Source organism: Mauremys mutica, chromosome 11 (assembly GCF_020497125.1).
Source record: "Mauremys mutica isolate MM-2020 ecotype Southern chromosome 11, ASM2049712v1, whole genome shotgun sequence".
Classification (NCBI taxonomy): Eukaryota; Metazoa; Chordata; order Testudines; family Geoemydidae; genus Mauremys; species Mauremys mutica.
The window spans coordinates 73,675,345-73,696,920 of record NC_059082.1 but is presented as its reverse complement, the minus strand read 5'-3'; the positions used below and the strand labels follow the sequence as shown (position 1 = coordinate 73,696,920).

At 45.0% G+C, this 21,576-nt stretch overlaps 2 protein-coding genes across 2 annotated transcripts in view; both read left to right on the top strand.

Annotated features, from left to right (window-relative positions):
• Nucleotides 1-7,121: 7,121 nt before the first annotated feature.
• Nucleotides 7,122-11,289, top strand: LOC123344375 (cytochrome c oxidase assembly protein COX19). Its single transcript, XM_044980529.1, has 3 exons — nucleotides 7,122-7,364; nucleotides 9,390-9,501; nucleotides 10,683-11,289. Exons 1-3 carry the CDS (start codon nucleotides 7,283-7,285, stop codon nucleotides 10,768-10,770), a joined length of 282 nt encoding a protein of 93 aa, XP_044836464.1. The 5' UTR covers nucleotides 7,122-7,282; the 3' UTR covers nucleotides 10,771-11,289.
• A 4,924-nt stretch (nucleotides 11,290-16,213) lies between these two features.
• Nucleotides 16,214-21,576, top strand: part of ADAP1 (ArfGAP with dual PH domains 1) — a 111,313-nt gene continuing 105,950 nt past the window's right edge. Inside the window, exon 1 of the mRNA XM_044981066.1 lies at nucleotides 16,214-16,258. Within this exon, the coding sequence (XP_044837001.1) occupies nucleotides 16,249-16,258 (10 nt within the window). The 5' untranslated portion in view covers nucleotides 16,214-16,248. The remainder of the gene's footprint in view (nucleotides 16,259-21,576) is intronic.

The following is a 21,576-nucleotide window of genomic DNA, read 5'->3' as shown; positions in this document are numbered from 1 at the left end:
ATGTGAGAACTTTTGCCTTACACAATCTGCAAAGTAATTGGTCCTTAAATGCAAGAAGTATAGATGTTAGTAGTAGGAAAGATGAATATAAACTGTGTAGCGTGTGGCATGAATTGGAATTGTGGTATCACCCCGTACCTAAAACCTGTGTCTGGGCCTGGCCAGCCTGGGTGGAGAGCTGTCACATGCCTAACAGAATCACCTGAGTGAGGACTTGGATTCAAACTGAGATTTTTGGACCCCTGGGAAGCTGGATGAAGTGTTCTTCCAGAACTGGATAAGGTGTTCTGGATAAGCTGAGTGGAAAGGCCTCAGAGGCAATCCGAACACATTGCTCCTCACTCCGTGAAGCTTCTTTTCCCCTCCACCATCACAAGCTGGAGGGGAGCATCAACCCCCAGGGGACCAAATTTTACTGTGTGGACACATGCCATTTTATCTGCAGCTCAGGGAAATAATTCATGCATTTCTTGTAGAAACTGGGCCAATACATTAAACATCCACACTTACCTAATTTCTGTGTGCTTGCCCTGAGACGGACATACAATCCTCTAATCGGAGATAAGGTAATAACAACTACAATAATAGTAGTATAATGCAGAGGGAGAGAGCTATTACAAGGCTGTAATTCAATCAATGAGTCCTGATAATGTAATAAACCAGGAGAGTGAACCTCAAGCAGCTCATATGCATCACAAGACTTTTCAGCCGAATTACAACCTGTAGTGATGCCTACCAGCCCATGCATTGTTATCTGAAATATATAAAGCATGGGAACACCCTATTAAATGTTAACATTTTAAAAAGACTTTGGTGTGATAAAAAGCACAATGTTCTTTGCTGTTATGGATTCCTTTCACCTTGATAAATGCTGATGCAGGGGCAAGAGGGAAGCTCTCAAACCTTGGCCTCTTTCCATTTCCTGTAATGGTATATTGGCAGAGTATATAAGATCCAACCTGTGTGTCTCTCAGCTTCTGTGCCCCTGTTATTTATTTCTTAAAAGCATAAGTGACTAATATCCTAAGTATCTGACACATACTTTGTGGCACAAGTAAGTCATGTCATTTAACTGTCAAATCAGTCTGCTTAGAAAAGAAAGTCTTCAAAGTACTTTTGAAAATGATTATCTTAATGCGGATTTTCCAAGAATGCTAGCTGCATTTCCATGTTCTGTGCATCTGACATTGGGAGTCATGATATATTGTGTGTGATGGCTCTGATAACTGGAAAAACAAATGGGATTCATAAATTGCCTCCTGCACTAGGCTCCATAGGGAAACAAAGCTGGACACATGCAGATCCTGGGTTTGTAACAATCTTCCCATGTGCTTGCTGGCACCCCCTTCGCAACAAATCTCCCACAGGAGCTCTGCTGCTTTCAGAACCATCAGTCTTGCTCTTCATTCAGTCTCTCATAGCCACAAAACAAACAGGAGATCCTGGGATTTCAGAACTGATGGGGGTGCCCATTATAGTTTCTGTTTGTAGTATAAACCATTGTTGTTGATGACAGAGATGCGACTTGTGAGAACTTAATTTTTGCCAAGGAGAAAAGACATTTTTCTTTTGATTGTTAAGAGTTGGGAAGCGATTTTTGAGGAGGTCGAATTATGAAGAGTTTTTCTTCATGCTTTTGTGACTCTGGGGAGTCATATACTATACCTCACACATTGTTGTCATCATAATCTGTATCTAAAAGGTATCATATAAGATATCATTGGAAAACTAATAACTCACTGATCATGAATATTCTTGTGTGATGTATGTATGGGCTGTGTACAACGAGTTATGAATATGTGCTAGAATTATGTTCCTAAAATTTGTTTGGCAAGCAATGCATAAGCACGGCCTGCCTTAGATAAAGTAAAGTGTATTTGATTGTCCGACCAGTCCGGTCATCAGGGAGACACAATGAAGGCACCTTTACATAAAAGGTAAACAAATCCATCAACCCTACTGAGCGGGGGAGATAGCCTCTTGCGGGGGTTTGAACCTCAGATGATAAGCAATTGAATCTACTAATTGTAAACACTATTACTGTATTATCAAGTAAGGTCCTTTATGAAAACTACTTACACACTGGTGATTAATATCATTGTGAAATGTATGTTTTAACGCTATATGAGGAATTATGGATACTTAATGATATTATACTTTAAAGTCTGTGACCAAACATGGGGAGAAATGGGTTTTCTCCCAGACAGGAAGGAAGGTAACCCATAAATTTAAACAAGATGTGACCAAACAATGGAAGCCCCATTTACATATAAATCAGACAGGGGATGGGAAGTCCACAGGAAGCAAAGAACAGCTTTGGTCACAGTGAGTTTGGGAAGATATAATAAGAAAGAAGCTGCCATCTTAGCATCCATCACTGGACAGACACAAGGGGCCAGAGTTCTTGCAAGCCGAGAAAGATGGGTCCTTCAACCAAGAGGTTGAAGACTCGGGAACTGAATATAGGTGAGAAACCTGCTTAGGCAAAGTTCATTCACCTAGGAAGACAAGGGAAACCAGCACCTTGTACTTCTGTGGAAGGCCTTGACTGAGAGAAAGTCAGCCATTGCTTGGAAGAAAAAGATTGGTAAGAAATCTACCTTGAACCAAGGCGGTAGATTGAAAAGTCATAGCCACTGGAAAGTATATTTTACTTTTATTTGCTTGTAACCTACTTGTATTTCTCCCTTGTACTTGAACTCACTTAAAACCTCTCTCTTTTTGTTAATAAACTTGTTTTATTTTTAATCTAAACCAACCAAGTGTTTTGTTTGAATTGAAGAGATTATTAACTCCAGCTAAAGTAATAAACTGTATATTGGTCTCTTCAAATAGCAACAAATCTTATTACTTCTCTGAGTGTTCCAGGAGAAGGCTGGACACTTGAGGGCAGACAGTTTGGGGGGAATTTGGGACTGGGGGTGCATTGGGGTCACCTTACAAGTAGTAACCAAAGCTGGTGGAGAGCAGGGTGGTGCTGTTGTGTTGTAGGCAGACTGGTAGGGTCAGAGAGAGCTTAACCTGGGCTGCCCAGCACACAGATATTCAGGGAACTGCATGCTTGTCTGCTTGCTGTTGGTGTCCGGGTTGTGAGCTACAGTAGCAGAGTGTTTAAGGCACCTAGGGCAATAGGGCAGGTGGTGACAACCTCTCACAGGTCTGGGCTGAACCCCAAAATGTGACAATTTCCTAAATCTATGTCTGTACAACCATCAAATAAACACAAATTACTGGCAAAAAGTTTACTGAGCAATCTTTTTGTAAAAACACCAACAATTTTTCAGTATTATTGTGGGTTGTATAATCTAAAGAACAACACTAATTCAAGTAATGGGGGATCTTTTACGTGTGCAAAGTAATGTGAATTGAAAGGTGAAGGTCCAGATTTTCGAAAGTAACTAGTGTTTGGGACCTTCGTTTTTGGGTGGCCAACATGAGGCATCAGAAAGTGGCCCGCTTTTCAGAAAACATTGAGCATCTCTCCACATAAGGTGCTTTGAACTGAGAACCCCAAACTGGAGACACCCAAAGCACTAGTTGCTTTCAAAAATCTTGGCACTAATGTTCAATCAGCATCTTCTTATAGCACAGCTATTTTAGGTCTTCTCAGCTTAAGGAATCTCACTTATCATATTTCTTGAAAAAGATAATGTGGGGAAAGCATTTAATTCAATATCATCTTGTTACTTTGCAGCATTACTTTTACAGAGAAGAAAGTATTGAAGGAACTAGTTAGCTTGATTTGCTCCTGGGTTGGCACTCCCTTTTTTTCACATTGATTATCTAATTTTGGCTTCATTTTATACCCTTGGGAAAAATGAACCACTAAACTGCTTATATGCAATTCTAATACAATTGGTATCTTTACTGGAAACTCTAGAAGATAAATTCAATACCTGCAATAAATAAAGTAAGTAAACAAACACCAACAACCTCCTCTAGAACCAAGTTCAAGTTTGGGTCATTAAAAAGACTAACTGCCCTAAGTTAGATGGTGAATTATGTAGCAGGGGAACAAAACTTTTCAGGTGCAATCAAAAGACAGAGACATATTGTCCCCTGTTGATCAGGAAATAATTTCACAATGGGATCCCCACTGAGATTTTTCCCCCTTTCTCCACTTTCACTGTGGGGAGTACAGGGAGGCAGTAACCCAGCCCATTAAGCCTGGAGCTCTGAAACATAATTCAGGCAGTTTGGTAAAATCAGATACTTTAATACGTCAATTAAAATCATTCAGAAAAAGCAAAGCTTTTTGTCCTGTGTTTATCCCTCTGAGGCCCAGGAGGCATCATGTTGCATATATTTATGAGAGAGAAACATCTCCCTTTTATTGCAAAGTATTATAATGAAGTCAAGTGGAAAAGTGCGATTTACTTTATAATAAAAACATCTATTGTTCATAGGCCTGGAAACATAATAATAAATAAAATCTCATATTTCAAGCTGTGTAAAACAGTTGCTTATGTAATACAACTTTGTGTAATTTTCCATTTCCAGTTTCAAGTACGGTAATAGGAAAGCAATCAAAGCATAAAGAAAAAGCACTTTAAATGGTGCTGCAGGTAATATTTCTGTAATAGTTTCTCTTAACAATTGCAACTGTTTTTCTTCACCCTGAAATGCTTTCTACTTATCTCACTCATTTAATTAAAAGAAAGTCAACAGATGAAAAACCTGCTTTAACCAAATCTGGGTTAAATCAACACCATTTCTCAGTCTTGTTTTAGAATGAGAGCTGAGAATGTTCATACAATACACAGCATGGCTGCCATTCCCAGGAGTTGCTGCTGGTGTATTTATTTGACTTTATTCGTGTTCTGTAGAGATGGGCTCAATTCAAAACTTAAGATCCAAGCAGTCCTTAACTTTGAAAAAAGGCTGTCCAGTTATGAACTACATAATTTTGCCCCATCTCTAAGCACCTGTGCTGTTATCAACTAATTAGGCTACACAGCATAGTTTACAGCTTCTCCATCCTTCATTAGAAGGTATTAGCTCATTCATTTCTGAAGGTGAATTTTGTGCTGGAAAGTCCCTGTGTAACACTGACAGACCCGTTGGCGGGTGGGATCCACTCTGGTACCTCTGGAGCTTAGTTCATGAGCCTCTACTGCATGGGCTGTAGAGCAGACTCGTTAATCTCTCTCTAAGTGATCGTCTTGGCGCCACTAGATGGGACAGAACACCACACGCAGGAGGTGTGTGAGTTACTCCTGTTCTTGGCATTAAAGGTTAAATTGTGTGTGACTGAGCATGCTAATGGTTTATGGAGGATAAGGAAGTACTTTGCTGTGGTACACACATCTTGGGTGAAATCTTGGCTTTACTGAAGTCAATGACAAAACTTCCATTGACTCAGTGGGGCCAGGATTTCACCCCTTGAAGTTTTTCAGAGCTTGACGGTCCCCTAGAGCAGAAGTTGTGTGTAACCTCTGAAGTCTTTTTCACAGGAACTTCAACTCTCAAATCCATTTATCTCAAAGGCTCTCAAAGCACTTCACCAGCGATTATATACTTATATTGCCTTGAAGGCAATTTTTTAAATTGAGTCCTCTTGATCTAATCCTGAGAGGAGGTGGTGCACAACTCCTGCTTAAATCAAGGAAAATGATGGGTGCTCAATACTTTTCAGGATCAGGCCCCCTTTTACTAAATATGCCAGTTTGGAAAAGTACAGACAATAATAATACCACCGTTGATTCAGCAATTAGGAGGTTGGGTTGTTACATAAATTCTGTTGCGTTGTCTCCACCAAAGAGCTGTTTGGACTAGTTTTTCTTTAATTCAGGCACTGGATTAATTAAAAAGGAGAAGTGCAAACAGATTATCTTGAAGCTTAAGAATTAGATAACTATCTCAGTATTTCAGCAAAAATCCTTCCCTAAACAGATTCACCCCGGAGTTTGTTCTCATCTGTTGAATTTGGAATAACATCTGAGGAAGAGTATGGAGGCATATTAGGAAAATAACTGATTTTATGAAGAAGAAAAGGTTCATTTCACTGAGATTAATTGGAGCAAGTGCAAAGGCATTCCTGGTCTATCTGGGTCCACAGAAACTCCACCTACCCAATCTCCCCTCAGGGCTGTCCTTAGGCATACTCAGCCTTACGCGGCTGCATTAGGCACTAGAAAATCTGGGGCACCATCGGGACCAGGGATGGCCTTTTTGGGATGGGCAGCAGGGGCCGGTGCCTGGGGCAGCTCACCTCAGTGGGTGCCGTACGCAGGCCTAGGCTGATGCTCCATACGTGCTACAGCTATGCGGCCACGGTGCTGGTTCCTCTCCGGACCAGCCCTCCCCTGCCCCCCCCCGCCAAGCTGCTCTTGGTCGGGGGGCCCACATGAGTATAAAGGCCCAAATTCTGCTCCCTTGCTCAAAACTTGAGTGCTCCAGGATCAGCGCTTAAAGTAGCAAGATGGGAGGACACAGACCGGGCCAAAATCAATTAATCAATCGAGCCAGATTGCTGTGGTGCACTTTAAACCCTGTTTTTAGAGCCCTGCAAATCCGCCGATATCCGCTTTATATCTGTGGACCATTTTTGCGGATCATGGATTGGATGGAGATACAAGTTTTGTATCCACGCAGGGCTCTACCTGTTTTACCACCAGTGCTACTTAGAGATTTTTCCAGACTGCTCTAAGCTGCCCAGCACAGCGGAGGGGCTGAGGGAGTGGAACTCCCTCCATAGTGTGAAAGAGCCCCGGGGGTACTAAGACAGGCGGGCGGTGAGCACTCATGGGGTAGTGCAGAGACGGACCAGGCGTGTGCGTTTCCATTCACATTGGTCCCAGGGGCCTCATGCCCACGATCCGGGAAGGAGGCAGCTCCACTAGGCCAACAAACTTCATTGCCCACCCATGACATGCAGGTGGAATGGTGGTGTTACCATGGTGACACAAGGCCTGGAGGTGCCATGGCAACGCGGGGGCTGACGCTGCAGTGATGTCATTCTTGGCACAGCCGGTGCTGATGTCACTGTCAGATGATGTCATTGCACAGTGGCGTTTCCACGGCAAGGCCATTGCCTTGGTGACACTGTACGCTAGCGATGATGGGATGGGTTGATGTTGTTGCCGTAGCGATGCAACCCGGCTCACTTGCCCTGGGGGAGGAGCGCGGCCCTGCGGGGGCGGGGCCAGAAGCCGGGGAGAGCGGATGGCTGGGCGGGCTCCCGCTCGATTCGTTCGGTACTCGCTGGCTCCGGCCTGGCTCGGCGCTCGGCTACTCCTCCTGGGCCAGCGGCCGAACCCGGGAGAGACCCCGCAGCGGCGCCATGTCCACGGCCATGAACTTCGGGAGCAAGAGCTTCACGCCGCGGCCGCCGGACAAGGGCGCCTTCCCCCTGGATCACTTCGGTGCGCAGCGGGATCGGGCCCTTCCCCCCCTCCCCGGGCACGGAGCGAGCCGCCCCCAGTGCCCCGGCCTGGAGCTAGTCTGACTCTCCCCCCGCCAGGCAACCCCCCCTCCGCCGGGTGACCCCCCCCCGCGCAGCCCGCCCCTCCCCCTCCGCCGGGTGACACCCCCCCCGCGCAGCCCGCCCCTCCCCCTCCCGCCGGGTGACACCCCCCCGCGCAGCCCGCCCCTCCCCCTCCCGCCGGGTGACCACCCCCCCCACGCAGCCCGCCCCTCCCCCTCCGCCGGGTGACACCCCCCCCGCGCAGCCCGCCCCTCCCCCTCCGCCGGGTGACACCCCCCCCGCGCATCCCACCCCTCCCCCTCCCGCCGGGTGCCCGCCCCCCCCGCGCAGCCCGCCCCTCCCCCTCCGCCGGGGGTGACCCCCCCCCCGCGCAGCCCGCCCCTCCCCCTCCGCCGGGTGCCACCCGCAGCCCGCCCCTCCCCCTCCGCCGGGTGACCGCCCCCCCGGCGCAGCCCGTTCCGCCGAGTGACCCCCGCGCAGCCTGGTCCCCCCCCCCCAGCGCAGCTGCCTCAGGTCCTGGTGTGCCCCCCCCCCCCCCTCATCATCACAGCTCTCTGAGGGCCTGCCCGGGCCTATGTGTAGGGCCCTACCAATTTCACAGTCATGAAAAACATGCCCTGCACAGTGGAATCTGGTCTCTTCCCATGAAATCTGATCTTTTCTGGGCTTTTACCCCATACAATACAGCTTTCACAGGGGGAGACCAGAGTTTCTTAAGCTGGGAGTCCTGACACAAAAGGGAGTTTCAGGGGGGTCACAAGGTTGTTTTAGGGATGTTGCAGTAGTGCCACTCTTAGGTCTGTGCTGCTTTCAGAGCTCGGTGGCCAGAGAGTGGTGCATGTTGGCTGGGTACCCAGTTATGAAGGCAGTGCCCCACCAGCAACAGTGCAGAAGTAAGGGTGACAATACCATACCTGTAAAAGCTCCAAAGAGTCCTGTGGCACCTTATAAACTAACAGACATATAGGAGCGTGAGCTTTCGTGGGTGAAAACCCACTTCGTTGGATGCATCCGACGAAGTGGGTATGTCTGTTAGTCTATAAGGTGCCACAGGACTCTTCGCTGCTTTTACAGATCCAGACTAATACGGCTACCCCTCTGATACTTAATACTTTACCTGCCATCCTTCCTTCTGCACTGCCACTTTCAGCTGCCTCGCTCTGAAGGCAGTGCTGCCACCAGTAGCAGCTCAGAAGTAAGGGTAGCAGTACCACAACCCCCCCACACACAATGACATTGTGACTCCCCTCCCCCTCACAACTCCTTTTTGGGTCAGAACCCCTAAAATTACTACACTGTGAAATTTCAGATTTAAATAGCTGAAATCATGAAACTTGTGATTTTTTTTAAATCCTACAACCATGAAATTGACCAAAATAGACCATGAATTCTGTAGGGCCCTACCTCTGTGGGACAAATTCACCACCCATGGGCCTGTACTGCCGATCCCCATTGACAGTGGGTGCAGTACTCAGCACTGCCAGCTCTCCTGACATTGCACATCTTGTGATACTAACCATTCATCTCACAGCTCCAGCCCCTCGAGTTAGGTTTTCACATGAGAATCTCAGCTTTCACTGAAAAACAGAAACTCTCCAGCCTTCCTGGTTGCAGAGTAAAGCTTGAAAACAGGACCCCTGAAAGGCTCAAACACCAGAAGGCAAATAAGACCCCAAATTTATTTGCTTTAAAAATCACAAGATTGTTATAAATCGTGTTTTGGGTGCTGATTCATGGTTCTTGACTGCATAGAGTTAATAACTGCTCACTCGTAAAACTTTGCAGGATCAGGTCAAGACTTTCATATAGGTCGGTCTGTGAACTCACAAACAGCTTGAGGGGGAAGAGTCCAACCAGATGCAGAACTGCCCATCTCCCTTACAATTTGTATCAGTGCTAGAACATCACTCCAGCTTTTTCCTTTTTTTTTTTCAATTGTTTTTAAATTTGTTTTCTGTTCTAGGTGAATGTAAAGGATTTAAAGAGAAATTCATGAAGTGTCTGAGAGAGAATAGCTTTGAGAATGCTTTGTGCAGACAGGAATCAAAGGAATATTTAGAATGCAGAATGGAGAGGCAAGTCAATCTCTTATAAACACTTGAGCAGATGAGTTTTCACTCCAGGCTCACTGATGCGAGGCTGGCACATGTGTGCATCATTGCCAGAGTGGTGTTCTTGGAGTGCGGGACTGTATTCGCCTGTGGTATTGCAGGTGACTGATTTTCCTTTTTTTTTCTTGTTGCTAGTTCCACTTGAAACAAAGGTGACCTTTTAAAGCTAGCTTCAGTGACCACACCCACTTTGGCTATCAGTAAGCATCAGAAGTGAATTCACGTAGGCATTCACACAGTGCCTTTCTTGAGTAATGGAAGTATGAAAAGCGCACGTATCCCCTTTAAAAACAGACTTGGAGAACTCTAACAGCATTAACTCAAATTTTAGTCGTCACGGACTCAGACCTCTCCAAGGGCCGGTGTCACTGCGATATATAGCCAGTTCAGATGCACACAGCTCTTTCTTCTTGTGAACCAATTTCCTCTGACACCTCAGTGACACTTGTCCTCACTGTGGACCACATCCGTAGCATGCTTAAAGTTAAAAAGTAAACCTGTTCCTGAGTTATTCAACTGGGGGAGGGAGTATTGAAATTCTTCTTGAAGGGACATATGGTGGTTTTCATGCCTCCATTCTAGTAAAATAGCGCTAGTTTTCATAGACATGCAGCATTTCACACTTAGCAGTTTCTACAGCTATCTTGGAAAATCAGCTCTTACTTTTATTGTGCATTCCAAGACTCAGCTCAATTCCTAAATAGTCTATTGTCTTGCAGTGCAGGATATTTAATACATTTAACTGGAAAAGCTCTGGCCAAACAACAGAGCATTTACTGGACATTGCTGTTCCTGAATTGATATAGAATCATAGAATATCAGGGTTGGAAGGGACCTCATGAGGTCATCTAGTCCAACCCGCTGCTCAAAGCAGGACCAATCCCCAATTTTTGCCCCAGTTCCCTAAATGGCCCCCTCAAGGATTGAACTCACAATCCTGGTTTTAGCAGGCCGATATCTTGTGAGGTGTTGGGAGTTTGAGGGAGATGAATGGGGTATGCGGTTAACGCTCTCTCAGCAGCACTGTTGGACCCTTTAAAAGTAAATATTGTTTTAAGTGACATTATTGCTACTGAATAGATATTAATATTGCTAAGTTGGTAACAAAGCTCATTTTGCAGCTTATGCTTTTTTTTTTTATTTAGGCAACTTATGGCTAAGGAACCACTGGAAAAATTGGGATTCAAAGATCTAACAGATGAGAAATCAGAAGCAAAGCATAAAAAATTATAATGAAGAAAAGACAACTGTACCTGTGTATGGAAATCATAATGCTATTGTAGTACATATTGTACATTCTTTTTATATCTTAATATATTCTCTAAAGGGTTGGGGAAAACCAAAGCTCTTTATTCTAAAGGAAGAGCTCTGAAAGAATAAAAGTGCTTTCCTTAGAAAATACCATTATGTTAACTATTTCACAAGGAAAACAGTGTTTAGTTAATTTCTTAGCATAGGCTTGCAGAGCAATAAGAAAAATTTGCATCAGAGAAAACAAATGCCATTTATCAAAGTGTTCTTATTCTGTTAGATAAGTAATTCTTTGAAATAACAAAGATCCTCCAATGGGTCTAAAAGGTAAAATCTCTTGTATGGGCAAACTGTATTATAAGATGAAAAAGCTGGTTTTACTAGTAGGAGACTCGAGCCTGCTTTCTCTTTTCTATTAATTACAAGTGTTATTCTCTTCCGTACCTGTGTAACTGGACATCAAAACATTATAATAAACTTAATTTTATTGTTGGAATCTCATAATGTAGACTTGTTTTTAAAGGTGAACATGATGCAGGTTTTAATAACTTGCTTGCAGTACTGGTGCACAGATCAGCTGGAAATAGGATGCTTATATAGCATGTGATGTGCATGTGATTTTTTTTTTTTAAACACACATTTATATTAAATTCACCTTCCTTTGGGGTTTCCTCTCTTCACTTATGTCCTGGTTGTGCAGTCTTTCTCTTTCACCACCATCAGAATGTTGCAGGTTATCAGTTTCTTACTCTAGTCATATCATACACACCACTCCCTCTTTAACCAGGATACAAACATTCAACTGATTCTACTTTATAACAATGTATAGCTCCTTAATGGTGGAGTGTGTTTGCATGCTACAGCTTCCCTCAGATATCTCTCTGGAGAAACCAGACTCTAGGCAGGGACAGCATTTAGATGCACGTCTATAATAAAACATGAATTTGGGGCTAATTGAGAACCCCATTACATCAGCCAGGGTGTAGCTCTGTGTTGCTCCCCAAAAATGATACTTCATCTCTCTTCTTACATTCTGCATCTTTACAAGCAAAACATGTATATTAAAAACAGGAGCAGAACAAAAGTTCTAAGCCTAGGAAAGTAAATAGGCTTGAAAAATCGACTAGTGACAGCACTTTGCTAACGTAATCCTGTAGGGGGTGCTCGGATGTCATGGTGATGGATATTACTACAAAACAATAAGACAGGTCTACACTACTGCTTACATTGCTCAGGGGTGTGAAAAGGACGTCCCCCTGAGCGGCACAACCTAAGCGCTGTTCACACCGCGCTACGTTGGTAGGAGGCGCTCTCTCGTGGAGATGGAGTAATTATGCCGATGGGAGAGCGCTCTCCTGTCAGCACAGAGCAGGGGTGGCCAACCTCAGCCTGAGAAGGAGCCAGAATTTACCAATGTGCATTGCCAAAGAGCCACAGTAATATGTCAGCAGCCCCCCCAACAACTCCCCCCCCCACACACTCTCAGCGCCTCGCACCCACCGGCAGCCCCGCCAATCAGCACCTCACCCTCCCTGCCTACACCTCCGGATCAGCTGTTTCGTGGAGTGCAGGAGGCTCTACGGGGGAGGAGCGAGGGCATGTCAGGCTGAGGGGAGGGGATGAGAATAGGGGGTAGGGCCTGTGGCAGAGCCAGGGGTTGAGCAGTGAGCACCCCCTCACACACTGGAAAGTTAGCGCCTGTAGCTCCAGCCCCATTGTCGGTGCCTATACAAGGAGCCGGATATTAACTTCTGAAGAGCCACATGTGGAGCCACAGCTTGGCCACCCCTGGCATAGAGTGTCTTCACCAGGTGCAGCTGCATTGGTGCAATTGCAGCGTTTCTAGTGGAGACCTGCCCTAAGATAGATTTGCAATGAAATCTACATATTGGATCCGAGGCCTGGTTTACATTTAGGTCAACATACCCTTGGTGTTCAGGAGTATGAAGAATCCATACTCCTGAGTGCTGTAGGTATGCCGAATTGACCCCCAGTGCAGATGCAGTTAATTCAACAGAAGAATGCTTCCATCAACCTAGCTACTGTAGCTCAGGGAGGTGGAGTTCCTACAGTGACGGAAACTCCTCTTCTGTCGCTGTAGTCTGTGTGTGCATGCTACAGGATTCTGGCAGCATAGCTGTGGTGCCATAGCTATGTTGCTATAGCGTGGACATGGCCTCTGAGAACTTCGTTGCTTCCTGGTGGTTTTCCACAGAGACAGCCATTTCTCATACTCAAAGGAAAATGAATCTTAGTTGATGCTGATATTTAATCCAAAAGTATGCACCAATAAGGTTTGGCCATATAGAAGTGGGTTTAAAATTCAAAAATAAAAAATCAGCCACAAAATCCTCTGTGCATTTGTTCTTCTAAAGTAACTCATGTAGCTCTTAGAGAGTAAGTAGTGTGGGGCAGGATTTCCTGTTGATCTGTCTGGGGGTGAGCACACTGGTGGTGCTAAAGCAATAGTAATTCACTCTAGTTCATGCTGGTCTTTCTCTTTAAGTTTACAGTCTGTATTTGATGCTTCTCGCATTCTTTTTCTGCTACTCTTGTTGCATCTGTCTGTTTCTCTGGTTCTCTCTTGGATGTCCTACTGGACAGGTACACCTTGATGGATGAACGTGGCATACAAAACTTTTTATCCAACCTGATGCGATTTAAGCAGACCCTCAACAGTCCAGAGGCATCATTGTTTGGAAACAGACTTGCCCCTATATTTTTGTACCATTCTTTTTCACTGTTTAAATTATATCCTTTACTGAGATTAATACATTTACAGAAAAGAAAGCAGAGATTTTTATTGCTGAAGCAGATATTAAAGGATTTTATATTAAACCACTGAATGAGAAATTTTCAGAGTAATAGTGTGAGAGGAAAATTATTAAAATAATCTCCACTATCTTTAGAATAAAGAAATCAAATTTCATGCCTCTTTGCTCCCCGGATATTATAAGGGGAAGAGAATCCCTTGAGGCAATAAAGGAGCCCACTGATGGTAGAGGAATAAACCACATCTTTCTCGATGGTAGAGTTGGTTTTGTCTCTAGATCGTATCCTAAAAAGATAGTTACTCCATGACTTACTTCGTATTAGGAAAAACATGCATCAGATGCTGCTTCTATAACCATATGAGCAGGAGAAATAAAACTGTTACTAAAGCCCTGGATGGTTGAATTGCATCTGATGAGCTGGAATGATCAAAGGTGCTTTATTTTAAACTTCTCAGGTTATTTGAGGCGGGGCATTTCTCTGATTTGTAATCCCTGAAACCCAAATCCTAAATCAACTTCAACAGGTGTGATAGGGCCCAAAAAACAGTTTAAACTGCTGTGAAGAAGGCCCAACACAGTAGCCTCTGGGATGCTGCAAGTAAGTCTGCAGAGGGTGTCTGACTGCAAAAGGGCTGTTGCTGTGGGCAGGGCTCCCTGCCCGGCACTGATTGACTGGACTACAAAACCACTGAGGAATGGCACAGCATGCTGCATCCTTCAGCAGAGGCTAAACTAGCACCGGCAAGTCCACAAGACATAAGCATGGAATTGAGAATTTTGAGACTCCACCCCCCCACCTTTGGATCCAATTTTCATTGCCCCAGTCCACAAATGAATCTTGCCCTGCCTGTGCCGAAAGGTCAGTCAGCTCCCCAGTATCATCCCCCTTGGCCAAAGAGAGAGGGTTCTCTGTGGAGAGTAAGTTTATGGGGAGGGGTAGAGGCACACATCCTCCGGCTCTGTGGCAATTACCTGGAGAAGGCAATATACGCTGGGGTGTAGTTCAGGCTTTAAGGTGGGCCCCAGGACAGCCATGACGCGGGAAAGGTCTTGATACAGGTGCTCCAGTGCAGCTAAGGGAGGGGCTGGGGCCCACCTTAAAGCCCTTTTTTCCCCAACTCCCACAGGTCCTGCAGGAAGACCGGCTGATCCAGGCCATCCTTTGTCAGGCAAGTTCCTTTTAAACTTCAACTCTGATGGTGGGATCAGAATTTGTGCCTCCTGGGTGTGCTTTAAAATGACACCTGCATTTAAACCAAAGCAAACTAATCAGCTAGTGGTTTATCTTTCTGTTCCTAGATCCAGGAGCAAGCCCCTCTTATAGTAGGGTGTATTCTGGCAGGACTGGGCTGAGAGAGGAGGGTTGGTTGTGTCGGTTGACCGATCTCCTCCCATAGCAGTATGAGTTAACTGGCCACTCTTCTGCCCGTGGCATGAGAAGCAAGGCAGCCAAGCACCACCTCGTGGAGAGCTGGGGCAACTGTGGAGAATCAAATGGTTGCTGAACAGGGATCAGCTGAGTCACTTCAAGGTTCAAACTACTAAACTAAATGTAGATCTAACTGCCTGGTGTGGGGAAAAAATAGCTTACTCCTATATACCCAGTACTGACTCGTGCGCTGTCTGTCTGGTGCAATAGTGGAAATCAAGCCATTTATCTAAGAGATCTTAATCTATTAATGCCTACAGCTTTCCTTTCTATGTGGTTTAATTCCCATGGTAACTCCAGGCTTTCTACTAGTTATATTCCAATCACAATGAACCTCTGGGAGGTTGTAACTCAGTAAAACTCTGAGCACTGTATCTAATGATAGCATCACCCAAGGAATCTTTTAGTTATGATTAAAGTCAGTTTAGCCAAAACCTTTTAAATGTGAATATTGCACTTATTTCCCCAAAGTGAATACTGCCATGAGGTAGGCCTTCTTTGGACTTGCAGAGTGACCTTAACCACTCAGTACCTCAATTTATCCACCCATGTAATGGGGCTATTAGGACTTATCAGGCTTACAGACATTAACATTTCTAAAGCACCTGGAACACCTTGTATGAAAAATACTATATAAAGGCCTGATCCAGCTCCCATTGAGTCATTCCATTACAACACTGCTGCTACACAGACGGTATTGTACAGTTTTGAGAGCTGAGTTCCTTCCACTCCACTTATCTTTATCAAACAGTTCTTAAACTCACACACCACACCATGGGGAGCTTGTTTTCAGCTGTGTTCTGGTTCATCATAACAACCTGCAATGCATGATCTATGAGATGTTACAGGCAGAAGTTTCTCCTTGAGTCACCTGTTGTCTTGAGGAGGGGACAAATACAAAAATGATGAAAAGACACTGTAATCAGACACTTAGGCAAGTAGGCCACAGCAAATGAGCTGGACAGCACATCCACCTACGCAGCTTCCTGTAGATAAGGAGCTACAGTGGCTTCAGCTGCAACTGTTGGCTCCTCCCTCTGCAGCCTTTGAGATCCTGTGTGTTTTTGTTCACAGCTGTGGAACTGTGTCTGAGTACTGGCATCAGTCAGACATGAGGGTAGGATGGGGTCTCTGGAAGAGTGAGACCTGCCAAGTAGGCCTGATGCGTGGGTTCTCATCATGGAGGTCTCAATCTCCCACCCTTTCATTACGGAGAGATGAGGCCTGACATTTTCTCTTCTGACATGGGCTCATAGTATGAAAAAAGGTGAGAATTGCTGGCCTCAGGCAACCACCCTTTGGCAGGATGGTCTGTAACTTCTTCTTGTATTCCATATAGCCTATATTAGTCTTGCAAAATGGTCACAAAACTACCAACCCAGGCACAAAATCGACTTGACCTTCCTTTGTCATAATGATGAGAATGGGGGAAAAAAACCTATTGATATTTTACTCACCCCAAAACCCCACACTCAGATGGGTAAATGGATAGGTTGAATTTTGCAAGGCAGTGAAGGATTATTATTATTCCATTGCTATTAGCAGTTGGGTTTAGTCTTCTATGGTGCAGCTGATCTGTCTGGAAGTGGGATATGTAGTATAACAAAACAATTAAAATGGACATTCATGAGCATAAGGGTAAACATTCGGCCTGGTGTATAGAGAAGTCTATGCAAGCTGACGCTGTCTCCTCTGAATTCTTTTCCTATGACTCGTCTCTTGTTTTTCTTGTCTATTTCAGGGCTACACATATCCTTACTACTGGGCATAGTGTTTACTACCAGCTGTCATCCCAATGGTTTTCTAGGGGGCTTAAGATTGCAAGCTCTGACAGGGAGCAAGCCTTAGTCTGTGTTAAAATTTACAGCGCTGTATGTCTGCGTCCACACTAGTCTTCCCCCTCTCTTACGTAACTTTTGTTACGTATGGTTCAATCTTAGCAGCCATAGGGGTGCTAATTTAGATAGGGTGCCAGGCAGCCACTAGCATGCTTTACCCGCATGTCATCTAGATCTACCCTGAGCAGGGTTAGACAACACCATGGTTAATGCTTTGTCTCCACTAGGATTCCATCACTGCTGTCGCTAGCAGAACTGAACTGGTGATAGCAACAGTGTTAAATTCCAGAAAAAAAAGACACAGCCTATTAGTGATAGTTTCCTTTCGTGCTAAGCACTCTGCCCACCAAGCAGAGAACTTCCCTGTGTTATTTAATGCTACATGCACCGAAGAAAGCGTTACCACACAGATCCTTCCCATTCCTAACAAATATCAGTGCATTTCTTTACTTCTCTCACTCATGCTATCTGGGAATGAGTTGAACCCCCACTAATACACTGACTCTTTGTAATTTATTATAAGATTTACAAGAGCTCCATCAAATGTTTAATTAGTGTGGACTGCTCCACCTCAGCCACACCGAAGTGTCTCTTAAGTGAAATATTCCTGACAGACGATTAACCTGGCTTGATTAATTTTATCCTAAGTCTCGAGCCTTTTATCCACAAGACTCTTTATCCTTAGATCCAGGTTAAGAACATGGAGATTTGCAAAAGCACAAATGGGAAGCAAGTGCCCCACTCCTAGTGGCTGTCAATGGACGTTGAGTGTCTCGCTACCCTTCCCCCAGGTTTTTTAATCACTCCTGTTTCTTTGAGGAACGCTGGCAAAGCTGAGTTCCCATCAGCATAGCAGAGATTATTGTTTTTTGGCTTGCAGATTTCATGATAAAATGCTTTGGAATGTAGCTAATAACGCCATCTGGCTTCCAGCGTCATCGCTCGAGACAAAGGCTTTGGAGATAGCAATCCAAATCGGTTGCGTAGGCATGCAGAGTTCCTGTTAAGCCGCAGCTTGTACTTTAATTTCCTGGGGCCCACTGTTCTTATGGTGCAGTGGCAGCGTAATGGCACATCCTCACCTCGAGTAGCGCACCCCTTCGTGACTCAGGGTGCAATGTTGCCCGGGATCCTCATCCCTGGCACTCCTCCGGTGACCACTTCTTTAGCCCTTCAATGGGCTGGCTCTCTCTGGGTCATCTGTAGTCTGGACCTCCAGCCAGGTCTTATAAAAGTGAATCCCCTTCCGGAACACTCAAAGTTCCAACATAAACAAAAGATCCTTCGCCTCTCCTGGGTTCAACTCATAGTTCTCCTTGATAGTCTCTTCATTTCCCTGTTTCTTAGAGGCCCTAGCTCAGGACTTCCCTGTGGGCTGCTTCTATTCCCTGTTCCCCTTCCATAACACTGCCCCAGGAGTACCTCCTTGGACATCTGGTCCTTTGTTCCAGGGGTCCACCACAGGGCTTAGTGCAGCTCCTGTAACTCAGCTCTCCAGCCCCAAACTGCTTGGCCTTCCTTGGCAGAAGAGTCCTACAGTCTCTCTCCACACCGAGTTCCCTCAGCCTGCTTATAAGGGCCAGATGCCTAATGGATCCTTACCTTGATTGCCTTCCAGCCAAAGAGGGCAGACCTATCACCCCAGAAGAGAAACATATCTCTAATTTCCCCTCCTTTCTCTTGTAAGTGATGGGAGAACCCCATCACAGGCAGATTTTCATTGTTCTTCCTGGGACCTTTTAGCCCACTCACTAATAGCTGTCTTTCTGTCTAGCTTCTGGGTTAGCCATTGGTTTCTTCAGTGGTCCCCAACCTTTTCCGGGTGGCAGGCGCTGGACGACGAGCCACTGAGGACCATGGCCGGCAGACAAGCATCCGCCGAGACGTTGCCGCTTCTTGGCGGTGTTAAGAGGTGTCACCGCTGAAAATCAGCGGCATTTCGGCAGCAACACCTCCTAGTGACGCCGCTTTTCGGCGGCATTTCGGTGGCGACGCCTCTTGATGACGCCGCTTTTTGGTGGCATTTCGGCAGATGCTTGTCCGCTGGCCAGTACGTGGGCGCACACGGATGCCCCGGCGGGTGCCATGGCACCTGCGGGCACCGCGTTGGGGACCACTGCGTCACTTCTTCAGAAGATAAGGTCAATGGGGGGCACGGTCAACAGATGAGCTAATGTGTGCATCAATTTCCATTGCTTACTAACCCCCACCCAGGTCTGGCTGAATGAATGCCATACTCCAAACAACATGCAGACCTGACAGTGTACTGTATCGGTGAGCCTTAGTTTTGTCATGAGCCAAGGTGAGAAACAGCCTAGCAAAGAGAAGAGTCAGAGCATGGCTACACGTGCAGATATAGAGCGCTGGGAGTTAAACCAGCCTTCGGAGACCGCAGCAGGGAAAACGCTGCCATGTGGTTACACTGTCAGAGTCAAACGCACTGGCATAGCCACATTAGCAGCTCTTGCAACACCACAGAGAGCAGTGCATTGTGGTAGCTATCCCAGCGTGCAAGTGGCTGCAACGTGCTTTTCAAAGGAGGGGGGGGTGAGAGTGTAACGGAGAGTGTGTTGTGTATTTGTGGGGGGAGAGAGAGTGGGTTTTTGGGGTGCTGAGAGTGTGTCTGTATGCTGTCTTGTAAGTTCAGACAGCAGCAGACCCCCCACACACACACACTTCTCTTTCTCACACACACTCACAGCAGCAACATTCCACACTAATGGTTGCTTTGTCCTGGAGCAGATAAGCATGCCGGGGATATCCACAGTCCTACAGCCAAGTTCAAAACATTGAGAAGAGTGGCCACTTGACTTCAGGGGATTATGGGATGTTTCCGGAGGCTGATCACAGTGCAGTAATGCAACACCTTGTTCACACTAATGCCCGGGCATTTCAGCCAGGGTGCAGCAAGAATTAGGCTTCTTGTGGATGTGGAGCACTCCAGCTGCAGAGTCCGGGCACTCTTAGTGCCTTGCCAGTGTGGACAGGTCAGGAGTTAGAGCGCATTAAAGCAGCCCCCAGGCGCCCTAACTTACAAGTGTATCTAAGCCCTCAGATGCAGAAGTAAATGCTGTAATTATCAACAGTCAGCCTCGAGGAGAGTCAGTATGATGGGTTGGAATGATTCAGGCTTGTTCCTTTAATCGATGTGGTTTAACAAAGAACCAGATGTGGGCTGTCACCCTTTCAGGGGGCAGGGTACTTCCTTTTTTTTCAGTTTCAACAACAGCTTTCCAGGAGCTGGCCGATGAGGTTCCTTATTTGCTTCTTGGATTTCCCAGTGCTAACAAGGACATGTGTCCATGCTGATGACAGGTTCTACTTGATAACAGAAAAACATCCAAAATATTTAATAAATTTCAATTAGCATTCCATTATTTAACCATGCAATTAAAACTATGATTAATGGTGATTACTTTTTTTAATTGCAATTAATTTTTTTAAGTTAATCGCGTGAGTTAATTGCAATTGACAGCCCTAACTGTGATTTTAAAAAAATTAATCGTGATTAATCGTAGTTTTAATCGCACTGTTAAACAATAGAATACCAATTGAAATTTATTAAATATTTTGGATGTTTTTCTACATTTTCATATATAGTGTACTTTGTGTTGTAATTAAAATCAAAGTGTATATTATTTTTTATTACAAATATCACTGTAAAATGATGATAAACAAAAGAAATAGTATTTTTCAATTCACCTCATACAAGTTCTTTGTCATGAAGGTGCAGCTTACAAATGTAGATTTTTATTTATTTATTTTTGATTACATAACTGCACTCAAAAACAAAACAGTGTAAAACTTCAGAGGCTACAAGTCCACTCAGTCCTACTTCTTGTTCAGCCAATCACTAAGACAAACAAGTTTGTTTACATTTACAGGAGATAATGCTGCCGCCTTCTTATTTACAATGTCACCAGAAAGTGAGAACAGATATTTGCATGGCACTGTTGTAGCCGGCATTGCAATGTATTTACGTGCCAGATATGCTACACATTCGTATGCCCCTTCATGCTTCAGCCACTATTCCAGAGGACATACTTCCATGATGATGATACTCGTTTAAAAAAAAATGTGTTAATTCAATTTGGGACTGAACTCCTTGGGGGAGAACTGTATGTTCCCTGCTCTGTTTTACCCACATTCTGCCATATATTTCATGTTATAGCAGTCTCAGATGATGACCCAGCACATGTTGTTCATTTTAAACACACTTTCAATGCAGATTTGACAAAACGCAAAGAAGGTACCAAGATGAGATTTCTAAAGATATCACTCAACCCAAGGTTTAAGAATCTGAAGTGCCTTCCAAAATCTGAGAGGGATGAGGTGTGGAGCATGCTTTCAGAAGTCTTAAAAGAGCAACACTCTGATGCAGAAACTACAGAACCTGAACCACCAAAAAAGAAAATCAACCTTCTGCTGATGGCATCTGACTCAGATAATGAAAATGAACATGCATCAGTCTGCACGGCTTTGGATTGTTATCGAGCAGAACGCATCATCAGCATGGATGCAGGTCCCCTGCAATGGCGGTTGAAGCATGAAAGAACATGCGCATCTGGCACGTAAATATCTTGTGTCACTGGCTACAACAGTGCCAAGAGAATGCCTGTTTTCACTTTCAGGTGACATTGTAAACAAGACGTGGACAGCATTATCTCCTGCAAATGTAAACAAACTTGTTTGTCTCAGCGATTGGTTGAACAAGAAGTAGGACTGAGTGGACTTGTAGGCTCTAAAT

Excerpts from the sequence above, each read along its gene's own strand:
- LOC123344375 (XM_044980529.1), top strand. The coding sequence starts at position 7,283 with ATGTCCACGGCCATGAACTTCGGGAGCAAGAGCTTCACGCCGCGGCCG. Across the intron at positions 7,365-9,389 it reads CTTCCCCCTGGATCACTTCG|GTGAATGTAAAGGATTTAAA; the intron begins GTGCGCAGCGGG and ends TTTCTGTTCTAG. Across the intron at positions 9,502-10,682 it reads TTAGAATGCAGAATGGAGAG|GCAACTTATGGCTAAGGAAC; the intron begins GCAAGTCAATCT and ends TTTTTTATTTAG.